Source organism: Melopsittacus undulatus, chromosome 1, assembly GCF_012275295.1.
Source record: "Melopsittacus undulatus isolate bMelUnd1 chromosome 1, bMelUnd1.mat.Z, whole genome shotgun sequence".
NCBI classification, from domain to species: Eukaryota; Metazoa; Chordata; class Aves; order Psittaciformes; family Psittaculidae; genus Melopsittacus; species Melopsittacus undulatus.
In genome coordinates, this window is record NC_047527.1 from 120,973,340 (window position 1) to 120,998,441 (window position 25,102).

At 37.5% G+C, this 25,102-nt stretch overlaps 1 protein-coding gene across 1 annotated transcript in view; it reads left to right on the forward strand.

Moving 5' to 3' along the window:
• The window catches only part of CDK14 (cyclin dependent kinase 14), a 318,203-nt gene that overhangs the window by 231,495 nt on the left and 61,606 nt on the right, over window positions 1–25,102 (forward strand). The window contains exons 13-14 of the mRNA XM_005152937.3: window positions 18,891–19,030; window positions 22,675–22,821. Coding sequence (XP_005152994.2) covers window positions 18,891–19,030; window positions 22,675–22,790 — 256 coding nt within the window. The 3' untranslated portion in view covers window positions 22,791–22,821. The remainder of the gene's footprint in view (window positions 1–18,890; window positions 19,031–22,674; window positions 22,822–25,102) is intronic.

Here is a 25,102-nt window from a genome sequence, read left to right on the forward strand (position 1 = left end):
TGGTCTTGGAAAGATTTATGTGTGTGCTTAAGCTCCTCTGACATGAAGTTCTGTTACTGCAATTTATAAAGGGGAATATTGAGATACAAAAAAAGCTATGGAATTTTTCACATAGAAACTGCCACAGAAACTTTAAAACAGAGCACAACATTGAACTTTGTGCTCCCAAATTGGAAGAGAACACCTTAAATTTTATAAACACAATAAAGCTTTCACTATCTACTGTTCCATCTTTCAGGCACAGTCTGGCCCTTTATCTTGTTCGTATACATGTTTTGAGGTCCTGGCATAGAAGAGAGAATATGGGTTTAGAAGTCTTCAAAGAGACTCAGTTTATGTAAGGAGAGGTTAGTAAGAAGGGAGAATAACACTCTTCCAACATCTACAGAGCCAGCTTTGTGTCTGTCAGGGCAGAAGAAACAGAGGCAAAAAACTGCAACACCAAACCTCCCAAAAAAACACAGATGGTATATCGGAGGCAAAATAATTGCACCTGATTGACTACACTAGCTTCCATGCGATGTGAATTTTAAAGGCAGAGCCAGACAATGGAACAATGATGGACACAAGCCAGTGGCTCTTTAATTCCTAGTCTAACTGGAAATTAGACTGTGGAATGTAACAGCAGTGACAAAGTGAACTCCATCAGGCTCATTATGTAATAAGTCAAATACCTACAATTCTTAAACTAGAATTAGTCACAATAATAGAGACTACTTTTGGGAAGTGTACTTTTGGGAAATAATGTATTGCTTATAGTGAATTAAGTTCTTTGGAGACTTTAACACTGGATTTCTTCACTGGTTGTCAAACTACCCAAAGATTATAAAGAGAATATTTTCTAGATAAGAAGTGATTTATAAATTTTGTAAAAATGCTTAAAATGTTAGGAAACAAAACTTGCATTGACATTTGCTTCTATCTAGTGTGAAGCTTCCCCTACATTGCATGACCTAACATATTGTGGAATGTGATTATAAAATACTGGCCTAAAAAGAATTAAGATGTGGTAATCTGATCTTCCTATAGAATCCATAATGAATTATATTTTAACCTTTTTTCCTGAGCTTTTCTGTTCAATTATCTCTACACAATAAAAACCAAGCACAGCTCTGCCTTCAAAATGCAATGCAACCTCTTTCAATTTGTAAAAGCTCCTTCACAATAATAAACCCTTACAGAAGAATAACAAAAGAGAACTAATTATCCTTGTGTATATTTGGTAGGATATAAAAAGCTTTTTCAGATCCTTCTGTCATAATGGGTTGTATTGTGAGAAATTAGGTTGGAAAGAAAAGGTGCTGTTGAAAACAAATTCTGCTCTGCATAAATAGAACTACTGCTTCGTAATTCCCCAACATGGCAGTATTTATTATATAAATAACACTTTATTCTCACGGCCAGTCCCACTGCTGGGGATTTCTTCCTTTAACAAGATAGCCTCTGTACTTGAGAACTCCCCTCCTGAGGCCAGGGTGTTTAAAAGTTGCATTCCAGGATGGACTGGCCTATTTTGGGACTGTTATTCAGTGAAAACTTCCTGAAGAAAGCAATTTGAGTGAACAGAGACGAGTCCGTGTATTTTGGGTCTGTATTTCATTTCAAGAATGACACAAACTATGGAACTGTTCAGAGCTGAGCCTTGGGAAGGATTTTTGGTTTGGGGCTCTGTTTGTTTGGAGTTTTTTTTTTAAGAAAATCTTTGCCTTAGTGGGGTTTTGACTAAAGACAAAACTCTTTTCTAGTTGTCACTTTTATCCCCTTCACCTCCTGTCTCTTCACCAGGGTTTCTCACTGAAATGTATTGTGTAGTGCCACAGAAAGAATATTCAAGCTCTCAAGCACAGCAGGAACAAAAAGCTTTAGTGTTGTCACTGCTAAAACCTTTCTGACGGATACAACTAAGCAATGAGAATTTAAAGCTATACCTATGCAAAAGGTGGATTACATGCGTGTGACTGCGTGCAGCTCGAGTATGTTGAGGTTGCACTTGAGGAGTGATCAGGAATCCTGCTGGGGGGGAGCATGGGTGGAAACTGGACACAAAATGAAAGGACTTTGCACATTTGTGGTTTAGAGGCACATGAACCTGCCTCTGTCTCCTGATTTGCCGTGATACTGCTGTACTGAAAAAAACAAACTAAACATTTTTAATTTCCCATTTTGTTTTGTATTTCACATAAACACTCCTGTATCAGTTCTTACCTTTTGCCTGAGGGAGCTTAGGAATCCCAGCATGACAAAGCTACCTCAACCTGCAGCACAAAGAAGCCATTTACCATGATGAGGACACAAATTTACTGCACACACACAAAGCCCCAGCTTCCCCAGTATCCGATCGGGTCTCCGGTATCAGACACTCGGCTCTCTCCCCTCAGGTGCGGTAGCCGCGAGCCTTCAGGGGACGAGGGAGCGCGGCAGCCATAAGGCGACAGCGCGAGGGGGAGCGCTCGAGCCGGCTCAGAGGGCCCTCAGCGCAGGGCGGGGAGGAGGCAGCGGTGGAGGCCGCGTTTTGGTCGCAAATGTTTTCCTAACACTGCTTGTTTGTTTATTTCGGTACTTAATGGGGTTTATTACAGTGATTTCAGGGTGGTGGAAGCTGGTTGTTTGCACTTCAGTGCTTGTGTGTGTGTGTGCTTCTGTACATTGCACCCGCTTAGTACCGTTTCTGGCTCCGTACAGGGGCTCAGCTGCAGCCGTGCGAAAGGCACCGTTCTCAGCCCAGGAGCGGCTAGTGCTGAGCTGAAATGCGCTGCAGGTTGGGTCAGCCCCATGGTAATGAATTCTGTGATGCCGTTTAAAGCCATTGACTGAGAAAGATCTCTGGATTTCCTTTGTTCATCCGTTTGCCGAGTTGAAAAATTCTTTACAATTTATATTTGAATGTTTCTGTCAGATTAGAACAACTGCAAATTGCTCAAATATTATACCTTTTAAACCTTTGGGGGGTGGGAAGAGTATTCCTAAGAGATCTCCTTGATAAAATGTTTATCCTAATTTTCAACTTATTTTTGTTTTATTCCAAATTTCTCCCCCTTGCCCCCCCTTTTTGTGGTGCTAAGCCTTAGGTATTGGTTACATCCTCTTGGCCCAGTTAAGAGTAGTAATAAACCTCCTAATCTGGATCAGAATAGCCTAATAACTCTATGTTTCATTAGTAAAATTAGATTGTTACTGTCCTATACCTTACTCATCTGTGAAAGCACAGCCATAGTGTGCATGGGTGTTCTTTGTTGTCTTCTGCGTCATTTAATTCAGTTTCTGGCATTGGACTAGAGTTTGTTGGCATTACTATCTCCAAACCTATCCATATTTTGGGTTATTCTTCCCTGGTAGTTAATGGTCTGTAGTTCTCTCTGCTCTATCTTATTTGTAGATATTTTTTGCCCATGTATATCACTTCTTTTAGCTTCTTTGCACTAATTTCTTTGTCTTATATGGTGTTTCCAACGTGTAGTTTCATCTAAGAATTGATCCAGTATGCAGTGTATCCCTTGGCCCAGGTCATAATAAAGATGTTAAATAAAACTGTGACTAACGCTAATCCCTCTGGCACACAGCTGGACACTTCCCTTCAACTCCATACATTGCCACTCATCCTTACCCTTTGCTTATGGTCTGTCAGCTAGTTTTCAGTCCATGAGATAGTGTATCATATCTCGGCTCTTTGCAGTTTGTGTACAGAGCATGATTTCTTAAGCAATTGCATCAAACATTATCTTCCTGTCGCTTTATTCCACCAATGATTAAGTTGATTTTTAAAAATAATCAATTTATCTGATGTGTTATACATTAGTAACATTTTCTTTCTTTTGATTGCCATTTTGTCTTAGTTTTTTCCTAAAACTGGTTTTGTTTCCATATTGTCTATGTTTCGTTTCTACTGTCTATATTGTGTGTCAGCATCCAGCAAATATTTGCAAAGATTATCTTCCTTATTTAAAAATCAGAAGGGAAGTATATGTATATATGTTTTTTAAGTCTAATACAATACTTTAGAATGCAGACAAAAATTAGCTAACATTACAGTAACTTACCTACAGTAATAAGCCTGTAAACAGAAATGAAAGAGAACTAACTCATCTTGCAGAGATTCCCTGGAAAGACTTTTAAAAGGTGCCTTACATTTGTTTGCTATCCTCACTAGTTCCTTAAGAATTCCTTAAGATATTGAGACGTATATCAGATAGACATGTTTATTTGGTGTTTCCAGGTATAATTTTTTTTCAAGGTATGTTCTTCATTAATGTTTTTGAGTACTTACTGATCAACTCTTTTCAGATGTTTCCAGTTGTTGTTTCTTCTTACGCATTTCTACATGCCAATGTTTTATTAATTTCTCAGAATTATGTTTTTGGTAGTCTGTTACTCATATGTTGCCATAGTGTCTGGGTTCATTTCTTGGTTTGAAGTCTAATACTTTCTGATCAGAGGCACCAGGCATCATTATATCCTCACATTCCTAATTCTGCCCTCTCGCTGCAGTTCTGTACTGTTGGCCTCTCTGATGAAATCTTTCTTCTCCAGATAATGATGTTGCTGACAAAATTGAGTCTCTGGGATGTGTTTTAAAAATATTTGCCTGAGGAATTGAAGACATATTGTGAAGGCAGTAATGTAAGTGAAGTAGACCTTACTGCTGTGTCTCTCATTATTTGTATGTAGCCATTAAAGACAAGATTCTTCCAAAATGAAGCCAAAATGATAGGCGCCTGAAGAATTGGGCTGGCATTCAAAACTGCCTAGTGCTAAGCCACTGCTGTTGGCATAAGTGGCTTGATACTATCCACTGCTTTTTGTCATGTATTACAGATATTTTTTCCTTAACTCAACAGTTCCTTTGATTCTCATCTTAGGGTCTCAGAAATGTATAGAATTTGGAGAGACAGTGCAGACAGGCAATAAATGTAATAATACCATTATGCTACAGAGTTTTGTCATCTCTACAGATAGTTTAAGCCATCTCAAAACCCATGCTGTTTGGCTCTGTTGCCAGCCAAAGACCTACAGGCAGTAGTTAAGGTTTCTGCAGTGGTACAAACATCACAAAGTATCTTTACCTCAGATAGATATTTATTTTACTGACTTTTATGATGATTTGATGTGGGGTTTTGAGCATAATTCTTAACACCTACTTTTTTTGAGGTAGGATGGTAATTATAAGTATTTACAGGTTGCCATTCGTGAGACTGTCCTGTGACCATCTCCCAAAACTCATTACAGCTTTGGCAAGAAAATCTTAATTGCTTCCTTTCCTGCATTTCTGGCTGTGGCACTTCATGTGTCTGCCTTCAGATTTCTGACTTCTTTCCTACCATATAGGTTAGAGAAGCAAGAATTTTTCTTTTTCTCTTTTTTTTTTAATTTATGATACAAAACCACATGGCATTTTAGGAGACTCATGAAAACTGATTTGTTTCCAAGCTTGAAGCTATTTGCTAGCCAAACAGTTTTCACAGTTAAATTACTGATTTCTGTAAATAACCTACCTTTTAAAGTTTGAAGCTATTGTTTGAGAATGTGAAATGGCTGCAGGCTGATCATCATGTATATGTGTTCAGTGTCTGTTTGACCTGAGTGTCAAAAAGGGAAGATAGGAGACAGTAATCCTTGCTGATGCATTAAGATGGAGAGGTTACATTATGTATCTTCAGCAACACACTGTGAATAGCAAGCCTCAGTGTAGGGCTGGTGCACCTGTCATTGCTGGAGGGCAAAGAGGCAAGTGGTTCCAAAGGGAACTGACCTTTTTCATTCAGGCATTGAGTCAATCCCATATCCTAAGGCACACATGCTGCGTTAAAGTTATTATAACTCTCTTGGTATTATGCTGAACAACAGACTCTGGTGAAAATCTATGTTAAAAAACCCAAACAAAACAAAACAAAACAAAACAATGGTGACAGTGGTAGTTGGCATATTGTTTTTAATTAAACCTTCATAGGAAATAAATATATTCTGTAATTTTGAAAGATATCACTAAAACAGTTATGTACTCTGATAAATTTAATTAAAAAGTGAATTTTTTTTGTCTGAATTAGCAGCTGGATACCAAAATGTAAATTACAATGTTTATCACTAAATGTGATTCTCAAGAAAACCGCATCCTTTAAAATGCTCTAATGTATAATACAGTGTATATCCACTGTCTGCCACCTCAGCTGAATTTGTATCTGTAAGATCTGATTTACAAATAGACAACTTTCTGTTAAATTATTCACATCTCATAATAATTGATGTAACAGAGTTGATCTTATGCTGGAGCATATTTGATCATAAATTCAATGAAAGCAGCCACCATCTTTGTGATGTTTGTCCAGCTAAATCCTTCAATGAATAAAATAATAAAGATGCCAGCTGTGTTTGTTTTATGATCATGGCTGCAATAGGAAGCTGGAAATACAAATGAATAAAAGCTCTAATATTTCATGTTGGATTTAGAAACTGAGAATCTTAGTGCAAAGAATTTAAGTGAAAAAGAATTATTTCTTTCACATTCTCATGAAGGTATTGTTTGCTTTTTTGTTCCTATTGTTTAGGCATCCAGAATACTTTTAAAATACTGTTGTTGTTTGGACTCAAACTTATAAAATCCACGGGAATCTTGTAAAAATAGATGACATTTATGCTTTTCTGTCTGACACTATTGCAAGTTAAGAATGGGCCATTATTTTGCATTGCCTACTTTGGTTAGATCCTATAGCAGTCTTAAAGCTCTGATTTCTACTGCATGCTGTTAGTGTGCCACAAACTAATTTCACCACTCTGACATAAAAAATCCTGCTCCATATTATTATTGCCCTTCCTTTCAGCATCATGACTTTTGTAAAGTAGTGTTATATTCTAGTTTTATTTCTTTCATATTTGATCCTTAAAGTGCCCTTGAGTCAAGCTTTATTCTGCAACCGTGAGGGCATGAATCTTCCCTGAGATGTTGACAGACAGTGTTTGGTGAATATCATTTTTCTGTCACCTACAGCCTACATCTATACTGCTAACTAAAGGAGAGCCAGGGACAATCTTCTGGCCCCGAGGCCATGTGGCAGACGTTAGCTACAGCTCTGCTAAGTAACACTTGGGCATACATCTCCTGTGGGCTTTATGTCGTCCCCATGCAGCTGCGGGTACAGTTATTATTTTGGATGGTTTTGGTATTAGTTTCTTGATTCTAAATTTCCAGCATAAGACCTCTGTTGTAGGCCATGGGAATTGTGTTTTCTAGAGTAAGACTGAAGGTAGTGTATTTCTCATCCTGTTTGTAGGAGCCTGGTACATGCTGCCTTTTGGGAATGGTCGCTGGCATGGGTTGTTCTGTGAACTATGTCTAAGAGTGGTTTTGGAGAGTGCTAGTTGGCATGGGCCAAATAAACCAGGGGGCAGTGTGGACGCTCAGTAGCTGAGCGGTTGGGCTTGCTACCTAGCCCTGCTTTATTCAGCATTATAGGCTTCAGCAGAGAGATTCTTACTATTCCCTGCCCTGTGCTCACCTGAGCATATTCCCAGTGAAGTTTCTCCTCACTGTAGTGCTAGCATGCTTAGCCACCTAGGCCTGAAGTTGTGAGGATGATTTTTGTCTTTCCTTTCCTATCCCATGCACTGAGACTGCTATATATGCTTTACTTTTTTTTGCCTTTCCAGCTTTTCCAAGAGACTCTTTTTCCTTCCCCAACCACCTCTGATCGTGATTATCATAAAATACTTCCCATGTCTTCTCATGACCAACAGCCTCCTTGAGATCACATCAAAACCAACCAGTAAATTCAGTTTATTTTTTGTGGATTGCTTAGCTCTCCTCCCAACACTGACTGACTCACTTTGTTGTTCTTGAGCTCCCTCTTTTTCGGAATCCTCCATAATTACATCTCTTTCTCTCTTATTTCACAAAGCTGTATGTTGGCTTCTATTCCCTATTCTTAAGTCAGTGATCCCTTTCTCATATCTAGGCCTTCTCCTGTCCCCTAAATAATTGAGGCAGACACAACTGCTTCTTCCTTTCTGGGAAGAATCAAATGGGATTGTGCTCAGACAGTCCCTTCATGAGTTATTTGTGGTACTTTTCTCTGGGCTCCTTGTTCTCAGTTTGGAAGCTGATAATACTAGTCCTTGTCTGCCTCAAATGCCTACTTTCACCAAAGCTTAATATCCATTTAGGACCCTGCAGTGGGACCCACATGTTTATTTACCTGCCCATCCTGCTTTGGTGGCAGCACACGTGTCACAGAGCTCCATGGATTCCACAATTCCATGTGTGCAAAATCTTTTAAAAATCCAACTGCTTAGTTTGGGTCACTAGGAGTGGCTTGAGCTCTGCTGGCAGTCAATTTTTAGTGACAGCTGGGTCTTTGGGAAATCTGACCTTTAATGGTCACTATTATAGGTAACAATTTTGATTTTAGTTCTTAAATCACCTGTGCTGATTTATACCTAAATAGCAGTCACTCCCTGCTTAGCTGTCTCTCTTCTTTTATGCTACTTTAACAGGTTAGGATTTGCAAAAATAGTTCAGGATTGAGTTCTTCCCTACTGCAAGCCAATTTCTTAGTGTCAGATAGGACTGCGTCCTCACTCATATGTGTGTACAAGCACTTAAAATTGACATATTTCAGTAACTGATAGTTAAAATTCTCAGAGCTTGTGATTTGGTTGTTCACCTCCAACCTGCTTATAGTTAAAAAGGCATAAACTGTTATGTTAAATCTGAACAACTTTTTAAAAATACTTCAATACAGGTACATGTGGATATGTAATGTTTCACTTTTTCTAAAAAAAACCACTTCAAAATCATGTTACTTTTTTCACAAATTACATACTAGTGCAATATCATTGTTTTCTCCTTCTATTGTGGTCTCTGTGCCTAAGAAACCCTTGAATGCACTGTTCAAGTTCAAAGTCAAATTCAGATTTCTTTTAACAAATTGGCACTAGCACATTTGTCTCTTAACAAGTATTAATGCTGTTGGTATCAGGCACTGGATTTTCATTCTGCCAGCTGGAAGATGACCTAATGTTCCCTTTAGAAAGTATCTGTCTCTATTAGTGTAAAGAGAAACAGTGGTGTGCTAAATCAGGAGAGTGAATCTGGAGAAGAAGCTGGTGCAAATGTGACATCCCATCCTGTGTGTTTCCTTAACATCACCTGAACCAAGTACCTGAGGGTCAGGGAGCTGCAACTGGTTCTGTATCATGTAAGTCTTTCTAAATGTATGGGTGTAATGATACATAGTACAGAAATTTTTACTACATAGCTTTCAGTATATTGCCCATATGCTCTCATTATAATTATCTTGGTCTCCTTCTCTCAGTGTTTACCAGTTCTGCATCATTTCCCTATCATGTCTTAGCTTAGGAGTATAGCTGCAAAACGACCAGGATGCCTACTTGTGTGTAATTACTTAGTCTTGTTGGGTTCAGAAAGGCGGCTCATACACATAGTTAAATACATGCATATGCTTGGGGTCTGTCTTCCTGAGCTTTCTAGGCTTGAGGCATTCTCTCTGCCTCCAAATCTCTCTCCACCTTTAATGAGCTGTATAAATAAATACAAAGTACTCCTGATCGTTCCATATCCATAAAAATATTTTTTATTAGCTGAGAGGTATACAGTAATAGAAAAGATCAGACCCATCCGATGTTTTAGGGAGCTGTGGGAGGACAGGACAAGTAGCTGCTTCCACGTGGCTGACGGACCCGAGGCCCCAGCAAGACAGATTTGTAGGTTAACTGTGATGGATGATCTTTGGCTTCACTGACTAAAGTGAGGTCACCCTTCTTGGGGCACTGCCTGCATGCTGCAGCCTTGCAACAAATTCTTGTTGAAGTACTGAGCAAACAGACCAGTTGTGATTTACATTAGAATGAAATTAAGACTTTTTAAACCCAAAATGGCAAAATATCAGACAAGAGGCAGAGATTTATAAGGCAGTGCTAATGTTTATTTACTAGAACATAGTTGGCTTTGGTTTTTTTTTAGTTTAGTTTTCAAAAGATCCAAAAAGCTTGTTTTTCTTTCTGTATTCATTTAATAAGGGAAAATAGGGCAAAATTTGTTTACTGCCTTAGTGGCTGCACACACTTGACAAATTTGAAATTCAGAGTTTGGTTGTTTTTTTGGGGGGAAGTATTTTCCTTGGATTTCTTTGGAGATTAACAATCCAGATTGTCGAGGTTGGGAGGAGGAAAAGCACAGAGCTTTGACTGCATTGTGTGCCAGAGGTTTATTTCAGCTATTTCTAAGCTGGGGGGGGGGGTCGAGGGGGGGTTGGGAGGGATTATTCCCTCCTTTTTTTGGCTTATGTCCAACCAGTGAGGAAATAAATATGTGAAGAAAGAATGCTATGGAATGTTAACTCCACTGCTGTATTTTCTTCCTTTTATCATGCCCCAAGATTCAGTGAAGTTGATATAAATTCACCATGCCTTCTTTTAAAAAGCATAACAGAAAGGCATTCTTCCTTTAAGAGTCAGACTGTAAAAGGTGATTTTCTTTCACTCAGTTTGGTTTAAGCCTGTAAAAAGCATTAAGTGAAAAATCTGATATATTTGTTAGGGCATTTATTGCATTACTAACTTATATTTTCAGTTCTCAGTGAAAGGTTTATGGAGAACATAAACCTTGAAGAGTTTTTGTTCAGGATTAAAGATATATTTTCTCCATTTTCTGGTGAAATAATAGCTCATAAAATGATTGGGGTGTTAGGAATTATTTTTAGCTCTATTTCTTTTCCAAGGATATTCTGTTCAACTTGTTGAGGTGCATGAAGGAGGCCTTTAAAAAACACTCACCTTGATCAGAAGATTCATGCCCTTTAAACAATTTTGAAACAATCAAAATCTGATTAGGTATCACCACTGTGTTGTTTTCCTTCATTAATTGCACTTACAGCAAGCAAAGTTCTTCCAGTAAACTGTAAATCTAGTATATTCAGAAGTAGTCTGTTGTGGTTAAGGAATACACGGTGGCTTCCATAATTAGTATCTTCAGTACTGGACTGGTTGGGATGCTCTAAGAATCAAAATAGCTGATTGGTGGTAGCATGTAAAATCAAAAGAAGTAAGGGCTGAATTCTTTCTTGGGCAAAATGGTAAAAGGCGTGTTCTGATTAAAAATTCTTAGGAAATATTTCCTGGGAAGTACCTGAGAGAAGCTGATGAAAACTGAGTGAAATAATGTGACATACTTGAGGTAGTCCTCTTTTAGTTTAAAGAAATAGTCGTAGTTTTAAAAGGTAGCAGAACACTGTACCTAGCAGCCATGTTGCCTGGAATATCACAACCTCAGAATTCCCAGGAATTAAGGAAGTTACATGATCATATTGCAGAAAGCCGAATTCTCAATAGCTTAGAGTATGCTATCATTGGACATACATTGTATATTTGCTGATTAAATAAGCTTATTTTACTTACCTTTAATGTATGCCATGCAGACCTTAGTTCTTTCTTCATTTCACATTCTAGCATATATTATCCTGGCAAAACAATACTTAGTATCAAATGTAAACCTTGTTCTTATCAAAATGATATGGAACAAGTAGGGGTAAACACGTGCAATACTGTCAATGAACAGTGTTGGCTATCTTTGTGCCCTAGGCTCTTAATAGCTGGTACTGGGTTTATTTGGAAGGTTTCATAGCCCAGCATAGTTATTCTGAGGCATCAGAGCAAGAGCTAGCCCTGGTGCATCTCAGGCTATAGGAGGACAAAATCCAGGCTACTGTTAAGTCTGTTGTATATTGACTGATTCTCTTTAGGATTAGCATTTAAATCTCCAGTCAACCAAACTCATTTTTAAGGGTGTTGTATTCTGTAAGAGCATTAATATTCTGCTTCCTACATGAATCAGACCTTTCAAGCTGGATATTGCAATCAGTGTTGTGTTGTAGAATACATCTGAAATGGACGCCAAACCACATCAAATCTAGTGAAGAAAGAGTTAGGGGAAAATAAACTCATATGTAAGTTTTTGACTTGAGTTGCATTTATTGATGACACATGCCTTACAAATGGTTTTATGATCTAGTCATGACTGAGCTTACTGGCCATTATCAAATGTTAATTGCCATGAGAGGTCAGATCACTTCATTGTGCAGTTTAGGTGTGACTAAACTTGAGTTTCTGAAGCCTCATGTGACTCATGAGCAGTTTAAGTAAGCATCTTAATTCTCCATTCTGAGAAATTCAGGAGCTGCAACTATAATTATGGCTTACCTACTTGGTTAGTAGGTTCTTTAAAAAATTTACCCAGTGCATAAAAGTTATATACCTAGAGGTATATCTATATTAATGAAAAGAGAAAAATAAGCAAACAAATAAAACAAAACCCACAAACAAACAAAAAATCCAAACCAACCAATCAAACCCTAGCGGCCTATATTGTTAGAACCATCATTTGTTACATTAATTTTTAATGAAATGCTATTCCTCTTGGCTGCTTTCCAGCTAATGGCATCTGTGCAACTGTCAAGTGAGAATTAGTTCAGACAGGTCAGGGTTATTATTACCTTCCTGGAATGCACTGAATGAACTTGCCTCCACAGCTTTCCAAATGGAGCTCTGACCTCTTTTACGTCAACATTAGCAGCAGTACCAAAGAATCAAACATTATGTCTGTTCTGTGTCTGTGAATACTTAGCATTGGCAGTCATGGCTTTTATATTAAGAGTAAACACCTTGACCACGTTTTTAGTACTTGAGCAGGTAAGACTGTTGATGCTATGATATGGTAATATACTTAAAAGGGATCACACTAATTTCTAAATTCCAAAGAGATAGTTCTGTACACCCTTATCAAAATTATGAGTGTCTGAAGACTGTGGAGTGCAGTGGTGTGCAGAAGCACAGAGCAAGGACAGATACTGGGAGCAGTATAGCCATGTTAGTGCAGGATTTGCCCCAGCCTAGCTCATCTAAGAAGCCTGAGCAGGATGTTTTACTAATGTGTTAATCTTGCTTCTAGTGAGGTACTGCGCCAAAAGAGCACAATTAAGCAGATGGCCTATGAAACCTGGAGACTCTACTTTTCCATCATATATTTGTACAGAGCTCAGTGTTTCTGAATCTAAACTTCTGCCAGCACCTCAATTTGGGAAGAGCACAAGAGGCATTGATTATTTCAAGACAGCCTCTCCTAAAGATCATGCAAATCCAGCACAATGTTAGAACTGCTGCTGTCAGCCCTATGAGAGTGTAGGGGACAATCCCAACACTGAAATGTGGTTCCTGTGACTGACGTTTACTGTACAGTATGGCTTGAAGTACCTCTACATCGTGCTGTAAAGCAAATGCTGTATTTTGTGATTGATCAGCAACAAGTAAAGCTCTGCTTCAGTGAGCCTTCAAAAGCTTTTGTCTCTCTTTGTTCATCAGTTTTAGTTCTCAGTAACCTCTGTGTAAAACATTGAAAAAATAGTAATGTCTTTATTCCGTTAGATTCTCATCTTGAGGTGCCGCTTTATGCCTTCATCTGTATCAAAAGCTAAAAGCATTGCATCAAAACTTGTGTTCACTTGTTGCAGTGGTTTCATGATGGCTAAATAAACTCTACAAAAGCTCCATGGAGGCACACCAGGCGCGTTAGGGAAGCAGCTTCTGCATGCTGCAGCTGGCACATCATGTCTTTGATGATGGTAGGTGTTCTCGGCATGGCTGTAACAGAAAAACTGTTGATATTTAATAGAAAGGAAATGTTACTTTAGGTAAGCCCTGCTCCAATTTTTTGTGCTGCATAGCTGCTGCTAGTAGGGTCACGCATATTATATTCAGAGATGCAAACTATTAAGGCATGTGAGGGCATATCTGTATCAGCTGGCCAGAAGATGATCGATTTGGAAAGAAAACATAAACTACAATATACGGTGTTGATACAGTTTTGTGTCAAAATTCAGGAGACTCATAAAGCCTGTGACAAGGGGAAAAGACTGCCATTCTCAAGCAGACTTGAGTGAAATGGGGAATGCAACCCTCATGGCAGTGCAACAGCAGGTGGGATACCACAGGGACTTTACAGGAGCCCTGTTGTTGAGGGGACCATGGCATTTTCTGTGAAACAAGCTGGAAGGGTTGCTGTGTGCTGCCCTGCCTGATTTGCACCAATTTGTTTATTCTCTTCATACCATTAAAATTTAAACTCTGCTAAATGTTGTGATTGTTCAGGTTAACTGTGGTTTTGTCTTTCAGCACTTCAGGTTGCAAGAGATTACTTAGAATAAAAGCGAGCTGAGATTTCCAAAGGGAATTAGGTGCCTCTCTCCTCTAGGCCATGCTATAAAAGTCAATCGAGAAATGAATTAATGATATGCTGTGAGAGTCGTATCTTCACATGGAAAATATGCACAGTAAATGATTTTTGCTTTGGGAAGTATTTACCTCATGCTGTTAGGAGTATATAGACAGTGCATTATCTCCATTTGTTTTAATGCCCATTTGTCTTAATTATTAATGTGAATTTGAGCTGCCTTCTTTGTTGCATTTAAAAGCAAATCACCCCAAGTTCAGAAGTTCATTGCACATGCCCAAAACTTTTTTTCCTCAAGAGCTTAAACGAAACTTCAGTGATCTTAGTCATGTTCTGCTTGACCAAATACTGACCTTCCTCTGCAGTAGAAAGACATTTTAGGCTGTTTTCTGAAATTAAATCAAATTCTTGTAATCCAATGAGATTTACAACTGCTCAAGTCTAGTCAGATTCATATATATTTAAAGTGAGACAGGTTCATATGGTGTTTGTTTTTCTTGAGCTAAGACCATATATAGCTTTTGGGATTAAGTTGAAAAGCAATGAGTTTCATAGATGTCATCAGAGTAGGTGTTTAAAAATATTCCTAATCTTTATCAGAACAATACTTACATATTCTGCTGTATGCAGTATTTCAGAAAGTATGTACGCTGTCATGGCTAGTAACTGTTCCTAAGTGATTAGTGTGACAGTAAATGAAGCGTGAATATTGAGACTTGCCATATCATGCATGCTAAGTTCCTATATGGCCCAACTGCTGTGAGACAAAACATGCTATTATGTTTTAGACACAAAGCCATATTGTATGAAATTTCATCCTGTCACATACTAAAGGAGGTATATTTAAAAATCAAATGTTTTTTTCTTTAGTTCTTTCTCTTAACTTTTCTGTATTATATATTTAACTACTGAGCCCCATCAGAAAATTCAGCCTTTGTCCCTCTCAAGGAATCGTGTTTCAAACTCACATCAGACAAACTGTTAATGTTTTAAGGAGACTACTGGCAGAAAAATAAAAAAAAAAGAAAGAAAGAAAACATTCTGACGTTTCAGACTGCTGAGGTTATGTGCTAAATGGGTTTCTCCAAACAATTCTGATACAGTAGATGTAATTTAAATACATGATCATACAGTGTATTTTTCATAAGTAAAAGTGTAAGTAAGGATAAGTAAAAAGTAAGTATAAATAAGTGCATTTTTCATAAGTAAAGCTTGTCTTTAAACAAAGAAGCAAAATTAGTCATGCATTCCACTAAGGCATCAGTTTTGCTACAGATGACCTTAGAAGCCCTCATGCAGATGCCTTTTGCAGTGTTCACTGATTTCCGGAACTGACCTGCAGAAGACATGGGTTTGGGAGAAGAATTTTTTCATTGCTTTGCAAAGTTCCGTAAACGAAGCTAGAGCTCTGATGTAGGATTATAAACATACAGCTGAGCCTAGCTAAAAGGAATGATTTGATCCATGAGTTACTCGGATGATCTTCTATGCTTGGGTACATAATACTAATAATGTAGCAACTAGAACCATCAAACTACAGTAGAACCAGCTAACACCACCACCCTCCCACCAGCTTTACTGGGAGTATTATCAAGGCAGGTAAATGTAATAGATACAGCAGATTGAAGTATGTGTGCACATTGTGAAATGAGTTTAATCCCTTTTCTACTTATTAATCATAATATTGGTTCTATTTATTAATGAAGTATGTTTGCAGATTGTGCAATGAGTTTATTAATCCCTTTTCTATTTATTAATCATTAAATTGTTCATTAGAGATTGTAGTGACAGGACAAGGGGTAGTGGGTTAAAATTTAAACAGGAGAAGTTTAGACTGGATATGAGGAAGAAGTTCTTTACGTAAGGGTGGTGAGGCACTGGAATGAGTTACCCAAGGAGGTTGTGAATGGTCCATCCCTGGCAGTGTTCAAGGCCAGGTTGGATGAAGCCTTGGGTGACATGGTTTAGCAGGAGATGTCCCTGCCCATGGCAGGGGGGTTGGAACTAGGTGATCTTAAGGTCCTTTCCAACCCTAACTATTCTGTGATTCTATAATTCTAATTTTGACTTATTCACAATTATTTCATTAGTTGGTGTGGCTATGTTGCAGATATTTTTGTTAGGTTTATATTGTATTAGTGTATAATCTGCTTGATTATTTGATACTTATCCTTGGCCTCTTGATTGATGTCTTTGTTTCTAAACTGGCAGGATGATTTTGGCTCCCTAAACTGTTCCTACTCAAACTATTTTCCATTTATATTAGTCAATCTGATTTTATTGCTGAAAAAATTAACAGTATGCCAAGTACATTGTTGACCATTAATACAGTCAAAATGTTGGCACTACTCTGTTCAAGAGCACCGAGGAACTTAAGTGTCACCATCTGTAATTTCACCTGCAATTTGGAACTCAGTGTTCGAATGTTGTTCTCTTTTGCTTTGCTTTACTTAATTAGTATCTTTGCTATACCTATGGATCATCTAGGGAATGCTACAATTCTTATATTAGAGGGTGATTTTTCATTGCATACCTAAGTGACCTAATTTTTCTGACTTGACAGTAGACTTCCTTCAAGCTAGAGCAAGTTTACTATGGCTCCTAAAAAAGATGCAGCTACTTCTGTGGGGAAAAAAAAATACATTGGTGAAAAGATTTCCCAGGACCTCTGAACTGGTGATGGTGGGATCAGGACACAATACATGCCTCACAGATGCAATATAATCACTGCTCCATGGAAATTTTGGATGTGTAGAAGAATTAATACCAATTCTACCTTCCTTTTTCTTCTCTTTGTTAAGAATAGCCTTTTTCCTGGTACTTTGCTGTGTTCTGTAATGAACTTTACTGTAATTTTCAAAAAAAGTTTTAAGGAAGCAATTTCTACAATCTGTTATTTTAAGCAGTCTGGAATTAATCTAATTTACAACCTAATTTATAGGCAATGACTGTTCCGTTCACAATGTCTTTATTTGGTCACAAACTGAAAATAGAAAAAATTATGCCCATCACAAGCACAGGAGTTCAGCTTCTGTTTAATCTGAAATAGCAAATCTAAATCATAATCCTGGGGTTTCTGTAAGATTATGACTGATGAGAAAGAATATCCTAAAGTGGTCAGCACTGCTGGGCAATTCATCCCTAGGAATTTCTGGACAAATATCCTGCCTGCTCTTCAGACGAGATCAGATAGGCACACTATTCAGAAATTCCTCTCTAGCGTACAGTTGTTCAAAATTAAAAAGACAGCCAGTGACATGTTTTGTGAGTCATTACACATATCAGGATATCATACGTATGCCAGCACGCAATTTAGTAGAGATGCTACTGACTCTTTTATCAGCATGGACTTTTTTAAAGTTGTGTCTATGACATTGGTAACTTAAAGTTCTCACTATAATAGCATTTTATTTTTCGTTTAGTGTTTTCAGTGCTATCTATTCTTTGTTGCAGAGATAGTTTTCTCTTGTGCCTTCTGATCCATATAAATTATGCCATGTCATCGCAATAAAAGAATAACTGTTTAATCCATCTTCCTAGAGTGCTTTTCAGAAAGTCGGCTCGAGCTGAACAAAAATGAACATTGGTATGAAACATGCTGTAGATTTATTGATTTTTGTAGCTAACACCATCTTTTTTCAAATACAGTAGCATTTTGGACTGCAATCTACTCTACTTGGTTTGAGAAGGCAGTGCTTTGAAAAATGGGAGACCTTTTATACACTTTGGTATTTTTACCTGATGGGAGATCTTTACTGAGCAAAGGCATGGCTGAATTTACAAATTTACCTACAAGCAGTAGCAACACGGTGTCTACAAGACTCAGAACTTCTTTTCTAACTGCATATTACAGTATGTTCGGTGGCTTTGGAAATGCAGGAGGCAGCTGTAGGTTACTAGACCCAGAGCACACCTTGCTGATTACCATTTTACTCTCTCCCCTCCAAATCTATTATTTTTAGTTTATATCTTTTTATAATATTCCCAAGCATATAGATCCCAGTAAAACAATGCCTTTTCTCAGACTTCCCTAGGTAGCTTAGAAAAGATAATTCACTTACAATTTAATATTTGCATTGCATTAACACCTAATGAAGAGTCAACCTCCTGCTGTGTGAATATATGAAAATATAAGAAGCAAGTACTTCCCAAAAGACAAATGTCTGTATGAAACTTGATGCACATGTTGCCTGTTAAGCATCACAGGATTTTAAAATTTGATACTTCACAAAGTTGTATGAATACTGCTGTTGTTTTAAGCTTGGATTTCATGGGTCTAGATAGTAATAACCATTTGTTTCCTGTGCTGTAAATTTTCAGTCTGTCTGTATGTTCAATAAAATGCAAGTGGAAGAATCCAAACAGTTGCTTTCAAGATGCTGTTGCTTATGATCCTTTTGCATACTAGGCAGGCATATGTGATATGGTATATTATATGATCTATATTTGTAAAATTTGTATGAATTTTGAGCTAGCAATCCACAAATAATTCCTGGACTCCCTAACCTGAGGAATATCTTTCCTGGTAGTGCTCCCAGACAGATGTTTGTCGTTATCCTGGCTAGCAAAACTCTTGTGTTTCCACTGTGCTGACTGCAGATGGAATTAGTAAACAGAATTATGAGATTGTTTTTCAGAAAACCTTTTCTTTGTGTTTCAGGCTGAGCTATGTGAATCACGCAGAAGATCTAGCCTCCAAACTACTCCAGTGTTTCCCAAAGAACAGATTGTCAGCACAGGCAGCCCTGAGCCATGAGTATTTCAGTGATCTGCCTCCACGGCTATGGGAGTTAACTGATAGTGAGTATAACCACCTCTGAATTGATTTAAAAGAAAAATGCTAGTTCATACAGATACATGTGTGTATGTTGACCCTTGCATACAGACAGCTTCATGAACATACACAGCCACACACAAAATGAGTGCAGTTGTGTAGCTTGAAATTACATAGTTAGCTTGACATAGGGCAAAACAGATTCTTTTTTCTTTTCCTTTGCTATCTCTGCTCTGCAGTCTGCAGCCTGCTATCTTTGTATTTGATTATGTGTGCAGCCAGTAGAATTATCTGAATTGTCATAAAGCAAAAAGAAAAATACAATTTACATATTTGGTGCTTTTCACTTTATAATATACAGTACTTCTTAACTAGCTGCGGCATACAGGATAAAAATCCAGCCGTGTTTGATTCACAGAATCTCTATGTGTTATAATAGTAACCTTTAAGAAACGATTTGGCATTTGGAAGTCTGAGGAACACAATGTAGACAATCAGTTAATTTGCTGACTTAGTGTAAGAACTGGGTGGCAGATGATAGTATCAACTAAGAATGCTTGCAGTATCTACATACATCTTATTATATCTTTTATTAAAATGTATTCCAGTTGACTAGGCAAAAATGTTCCTATCATCATATATGTTGTCAATTATCTCTTTAATAATTGTAAATCATAATAATATCATAAGTTACCATATACTTTTCCAATGTTAAAAGCACACTACTATTTATTCTGGGGGAAAATGTTATCATGCATATTTCTGATTCAAAAAAGGTTCTGTTATTAAAAATGGGTTTCACAGGGGAATAACAATCATCATTTTGCATTAACTCAGTGTGTTAAAGAGAAGCATGTTTGTATTGGAACAGTGTATGTTATTTTCTGCTTTTAAACATATGTCCATTAGCAGAAGAGCTAAATACAGTACTCTGAGGCAAAAAGTTCACAGATGCAACAATAGCACATGTGTGGGTATGTAACTATGGCTGATTTAAAAATTTCCTTGCAAAAACTGAGCTCCCTTTCTGAATATGAATACACAATAGATAATGTTTGTATCAGTGTCAGTATGAAAACTTTTGTCTTCTGGAAATTTATCTTTTCTGCCCATGACAGCTGTAGTAGTCACATTTTGAGCTGGTTTGGTGATCTGGCTGTCCAAATACCCTGACTCCACTCTGAAGAGTACTTTCCAATTTGTAGAGTAGGAACAGTAAAATCTAATTAGCACCATTAATTTCTGCCTATCACCAGTTCTGTCGCAGACTGTGTCCCTCCTCTGCAGAATGATTCCTAGTTTCCTCTTCTGCCATGCTAACTCACCACTCAGTTTGCTGACTGCAGGACTTTGTAAGCTGTAAATTCAAAGGATGCAATGTAAATTCAGGCTGCTGTTGAAGGTCTGCCTTTGCTGAAACTGATGTGGAGATTAATGTCTTCAGGACTAATGAAACACCAAGAATGCCAGTTCATTTATCCTATTTCTAGTAAATGGAAAACAAAAATCACTCTGCAGTGGTGACATCTCAATCCTTCTGACTGTATGATTTAGTCTAACCAGGATTTGAATTCTGAATTCTGCAGTAGTACTTTTCTGTTAATATGGACTTATTACCCACTTGCCACTTAGTTTATCAGTCAGTGGTTAAATCCAGTTCTATCAGTGAAGTAAATGCCTACACATTATCACTCTGCAGCAGGCTGCCAACAGAGACAGTCTTGTCCTAGTCATTAACAAGCACAATGTATGCAGAACACCAGAGGGGAATTAAAACCACAAAAAATACCTCAGGGTGGTATTTTTAATATGAGAATTTAATTTGTAATTTCACAGATTAAGAATTTTGGCTGCATTAATCCTTTTATCAGCTCACAGCAGGTTATTTGCAGAAGCATAACCATAAGGCGATATTCATTGGCAGAAACACGTCTTTGCATAACGTTAAACATCAGGAGCAGTGAAACCTTTTGAAGGGGGGAGAATAAAGATGAAAAATCATTATATTTTAAAGCAAGGTTCTTCTAAATGCCTCCAGTAAAATTTTGAGTTACAGAAAGGCTTTTTCTGTGTCTAGTAGATAATCATTATGAAGCATAAATCCAGATGCAAGAAAGGACAATCCCAGTATCAAATACTACAATCATTTCTATTTACTATGACTTGGATATACTTGTAAACATATTTACAAAACAAAGAAGTCATATACTTTGGAGAGTTGGGAAAATGTTTACTGTGTAGTGAAATTACCAGGTTTTGTGATTCTAGTTCTCTGGGTTAATATTTTACATTGGGAAACACTTGCTATTGATAGTTAATTAAATGCAGTTATAAACACCTTGAGTCTCTATGCACAACAGAAGTGTTTGTACACACAAAATCTACTGCCTCCTGATCCAGACAGGACTGCATTTTTGCAGCTATCTCTAGTGAATACTATTCAGCATAGAATATTTTTGTCCAATTTGGTCCTAGTGCTGAATTGCAAATTTGGTGATTTAGCAGTAAAAACCAAGGAAGGACTCACAGGTGAGGGGGAAAAAAGGGGGGAAGGTGGGGAAACCAGCCAAATGATTCTCCATCAGAAAATACTGTCTCTTTGGAATCACAGTATTTCACAAAGTATGGAGATTCTGCCTACCCTGAAAAAATAAAAAAGTGTTTAATTTTCTCCTCATCATGACTTTAGTACTATATATTTATATTCTGTATAATATTTTACAGCATTAAATTTTAATTTTGTGTTTTATTTAAAAAATGTGTTAAAAATGAGTTTATGTGAAAAGCAAAACTTGTAATTGGTTTGGTTTCAAGTCAAGGCATCATTTCAATTGGGTTGGAAGTTCAGTTTTCAGATACACTTTGACTAACATCTAGGCGCTCTCAGTTTTTAAAAATAGTACATTAAAAGGGTAAAAGTTGTACAGTTCTGCTAAAAATATCTTGTCCGGGAGTACAATGCCATTTATGATTCAGTTTAGCCTTCACTCAGACATGAGGAGTAACTCATAGATTAACCCCTTTTACTAGATAGTTCTTGTTATTTGCTGTTAAAAAATTAAATTGATCCTTCCCTTTTATGCTTTCATATTTGAGAGCTCATACTGGTTTATTTGCATAGAATATATGCAATTTGTCATTTATGTTACCAAGGATAGCAGAATGTCAAATGCAAGTTGAGATGTAAAAAGTACAGTTGGAAGATCTGTGCATAAAACAGTAGGCAGGTCTTTTAAAGACATAAAAATGAAGGAGTAACTCAAAAAACAGCTGCATTAGTGCAAAACCAAAGAAAACTGTTCCAGCCCTGATCAGTTCTTTAAACAGTCTCTTAGCATTTCCTCATGTGGTCATGCAGTGGAAGTTCTCTGAGGATATTTTTATATGGACATTTGTTCTCAGAAAGCATTAAAGTCAGTGACTTTGCCCTACCAGTTTGAGATACCCTAAGTAAAAATTACTTTTCATATCATCAATGTGTGAGTCCTTAACTATTCGCAGTTTGATGCCTGTGACTAATGTCATCATGTCAACTGATAATTTATTGCCTGATGTCACATGGAAATTGTCAAGGTTTTTCTAGCTCATGCAAAAAGAGGTTGCTTTATGAAAAGATTTTCTGAGTTGTTGGGATATTTTTAACAAGCACTGACACTTTTTTTTTTTGCAGTGTCTTCTATTTTTAGTGTTCCGAATGTAAGATTACAGCCAGAGACTGGAGAAAGCATGAGAGCCTTTGGAAAAAACAATAGTTACAGCAAAAGTGTATCAAACAGCAAACATTGAAGAATACCTGTATTCACAACTGATAATGCAGGTAAGACATGATAACTGGAAGGTATATCTTTGAGAATACTCTTTAGTTCTCTTTAGAGGTACAAAATATAACATTCAGCTGCACATTCCTTAAATTGTTTGTGTTCAGGCAGATAATTTGATTTTGCAGTATAACTGTCAATATGAGTAGTGCAAGTTCCTAGCCTTGTGGGCAGGACAAGTGTCATTGAAAAGTTGAAAATACAGCAGAAATTGGTGCCAGCATATTAAACACTAGGTTGCCTTTAATTTGGACTGATATTTTTTCCCCTGCTAAGATACGGAGAGATAAAATGCCTCTTGCCAGTTCTGTTGTTGACTTTGGGGCAAGGACCAGAAATTACTCATTTAGTAGGTTTAGTAGCCCTGATAGCAGAAAGATGTTCTTCATGGAGACGGGGGTGCTGTCATGTTAATGAATTTGATCTCTTTGGGTCTACTAGAACTGGTTTTGTTCTGGATGACTTCCATGCAATACCCCATCTTTTTAACCATAGTTATTCAACAGTGAAATAGTGTGTAATATGACTTCAGGTATTCTAAGAGTAGAACAGAACTTGGGAAAAGCAGCTGGGTAGGGAGGCTCTTTATCAAATTACAGTAAGGGAATGGTGGTTATATCATAGCATTAACTCTTTTCTGCCTATATGTATCACCCTGTGTTTGTTCAGTGGGATTTACCTCTTGACAAACTCTTCCGATTAGCAGTACTCCCTTATATAGGTCCTTTGCTTATTATGCTTCTCTCTGTAGTTTCATACCAGTGTTTCACAAATACCCAAAGTGCAGATTCATTTCATTCAAAAATGCAGGCCTGCCTTTTTTAAAAGTCACAGTTGCTTTTGCATATAATCTTGTCCATTATGCTATGGAAGTTCTAGCAGCTAAGATATATGCACATGCTGCTCATGTACCTATTTGAAGGTATGGTCTCCTACAAATATAGTCGATACTCTCATGAAGTCTATCTTTAGCTAAGCCTGCTTGTTACAGTATCAGATATAATTCTCTCTAATGAATTTTATTCAGTTTTACTGGTTTATGTTATGTGCAATTGTTTTTTTAACCGTGTAATGTTGTGGTGGCTGTTTGCCTGACAGGCAGCAGATATTGAAAAACTGAAATGAATAGATTTCAGTCTTGACAGCCTGCTCCAATTTTTGCACAAGCTCTTCACCAGAAAACCATTTAAGATTTTCTAATGTCAGAAATGAGGCTGCCTCAGAGCAGTCTGTTTACATCTTTATTGACAAGCTAATCCCTACTTTTTCCTGGGGCTGTGTCCCTGCAGACATCTCGTCAACCTTGTCTGTTCTAACATGACATCATCCATCTAAAGTAAATTTAGAATGTGCCCAACTGTGCTGGAGATCTTTTGTGTGTAAGCTCACATACAGAATCTTATTTCTCATGTACATACTGTCTGTTGCTTCCAAACAAATGTAATTTTTCATTAAACAATATGCAGTAGAAAGTTTGTATTTGCAAAAAGCGTGTAAAATAGTGCAAAAGAGAATTGTTTGATCATTCTTAGTGAATATCTATTTAATCAGATACAGATGACTTTTCAAAATTTTACATGTAAGCAGAAAGAGAGGGCCATGTGTACTTTTGACGTACATCACTGTGCTGTTATGGCTGCTCAACCACAGCTGTAATGCATAATAGCGCCTTTTGTTGTATAAGATCTGGAGCCACTTAGCAAATGTTACGTTGTGACATGCATACATTATTGATAACAGTTTTCCATCATGGCTTGGGACTTTGTTGTGTTGGGTGCTTACAGTGCGATAAAACATCAGTCCCTGGTTGTAGTATTTGACTTGTGATATAAGACAGGGAGCAGCAGATAATACTGGAAGAGTATTAGTACCAAACAGAAGTCCTCTTACTTTTGCAATGTAGAGAGTGGCGGATTAATGACATGAAACTAGAACAGAGGGAGAGGTAGAAGGAACGTTGACATGGAAACTGGACCTGGGTGAAGAACTGCTAGGATGTGTAGAAACCTTTAAAAGGATGAGACCAGCAAGAAGAGAAAATAAAAGTCAGTGTGGAGACTGAAAGGAGTTGGGGAAAGAGACTGCAGTTTTCCATGTGAAAAGTAGGTGTAGTGAAGGCTTAATCTGAATAGCAGGTGGCTATGATTTTAAGCAGTAGAGTGGTGCCTGGCAAGTTGGACGTTCAGTCAGTAAAACAGATGAGATAGCAGAGGCAGTGATTCTAGCAGAAGAGTAGAATCACAGTAATCAGGAGAGTAGCATTAAGGAAGGGGTATTTAT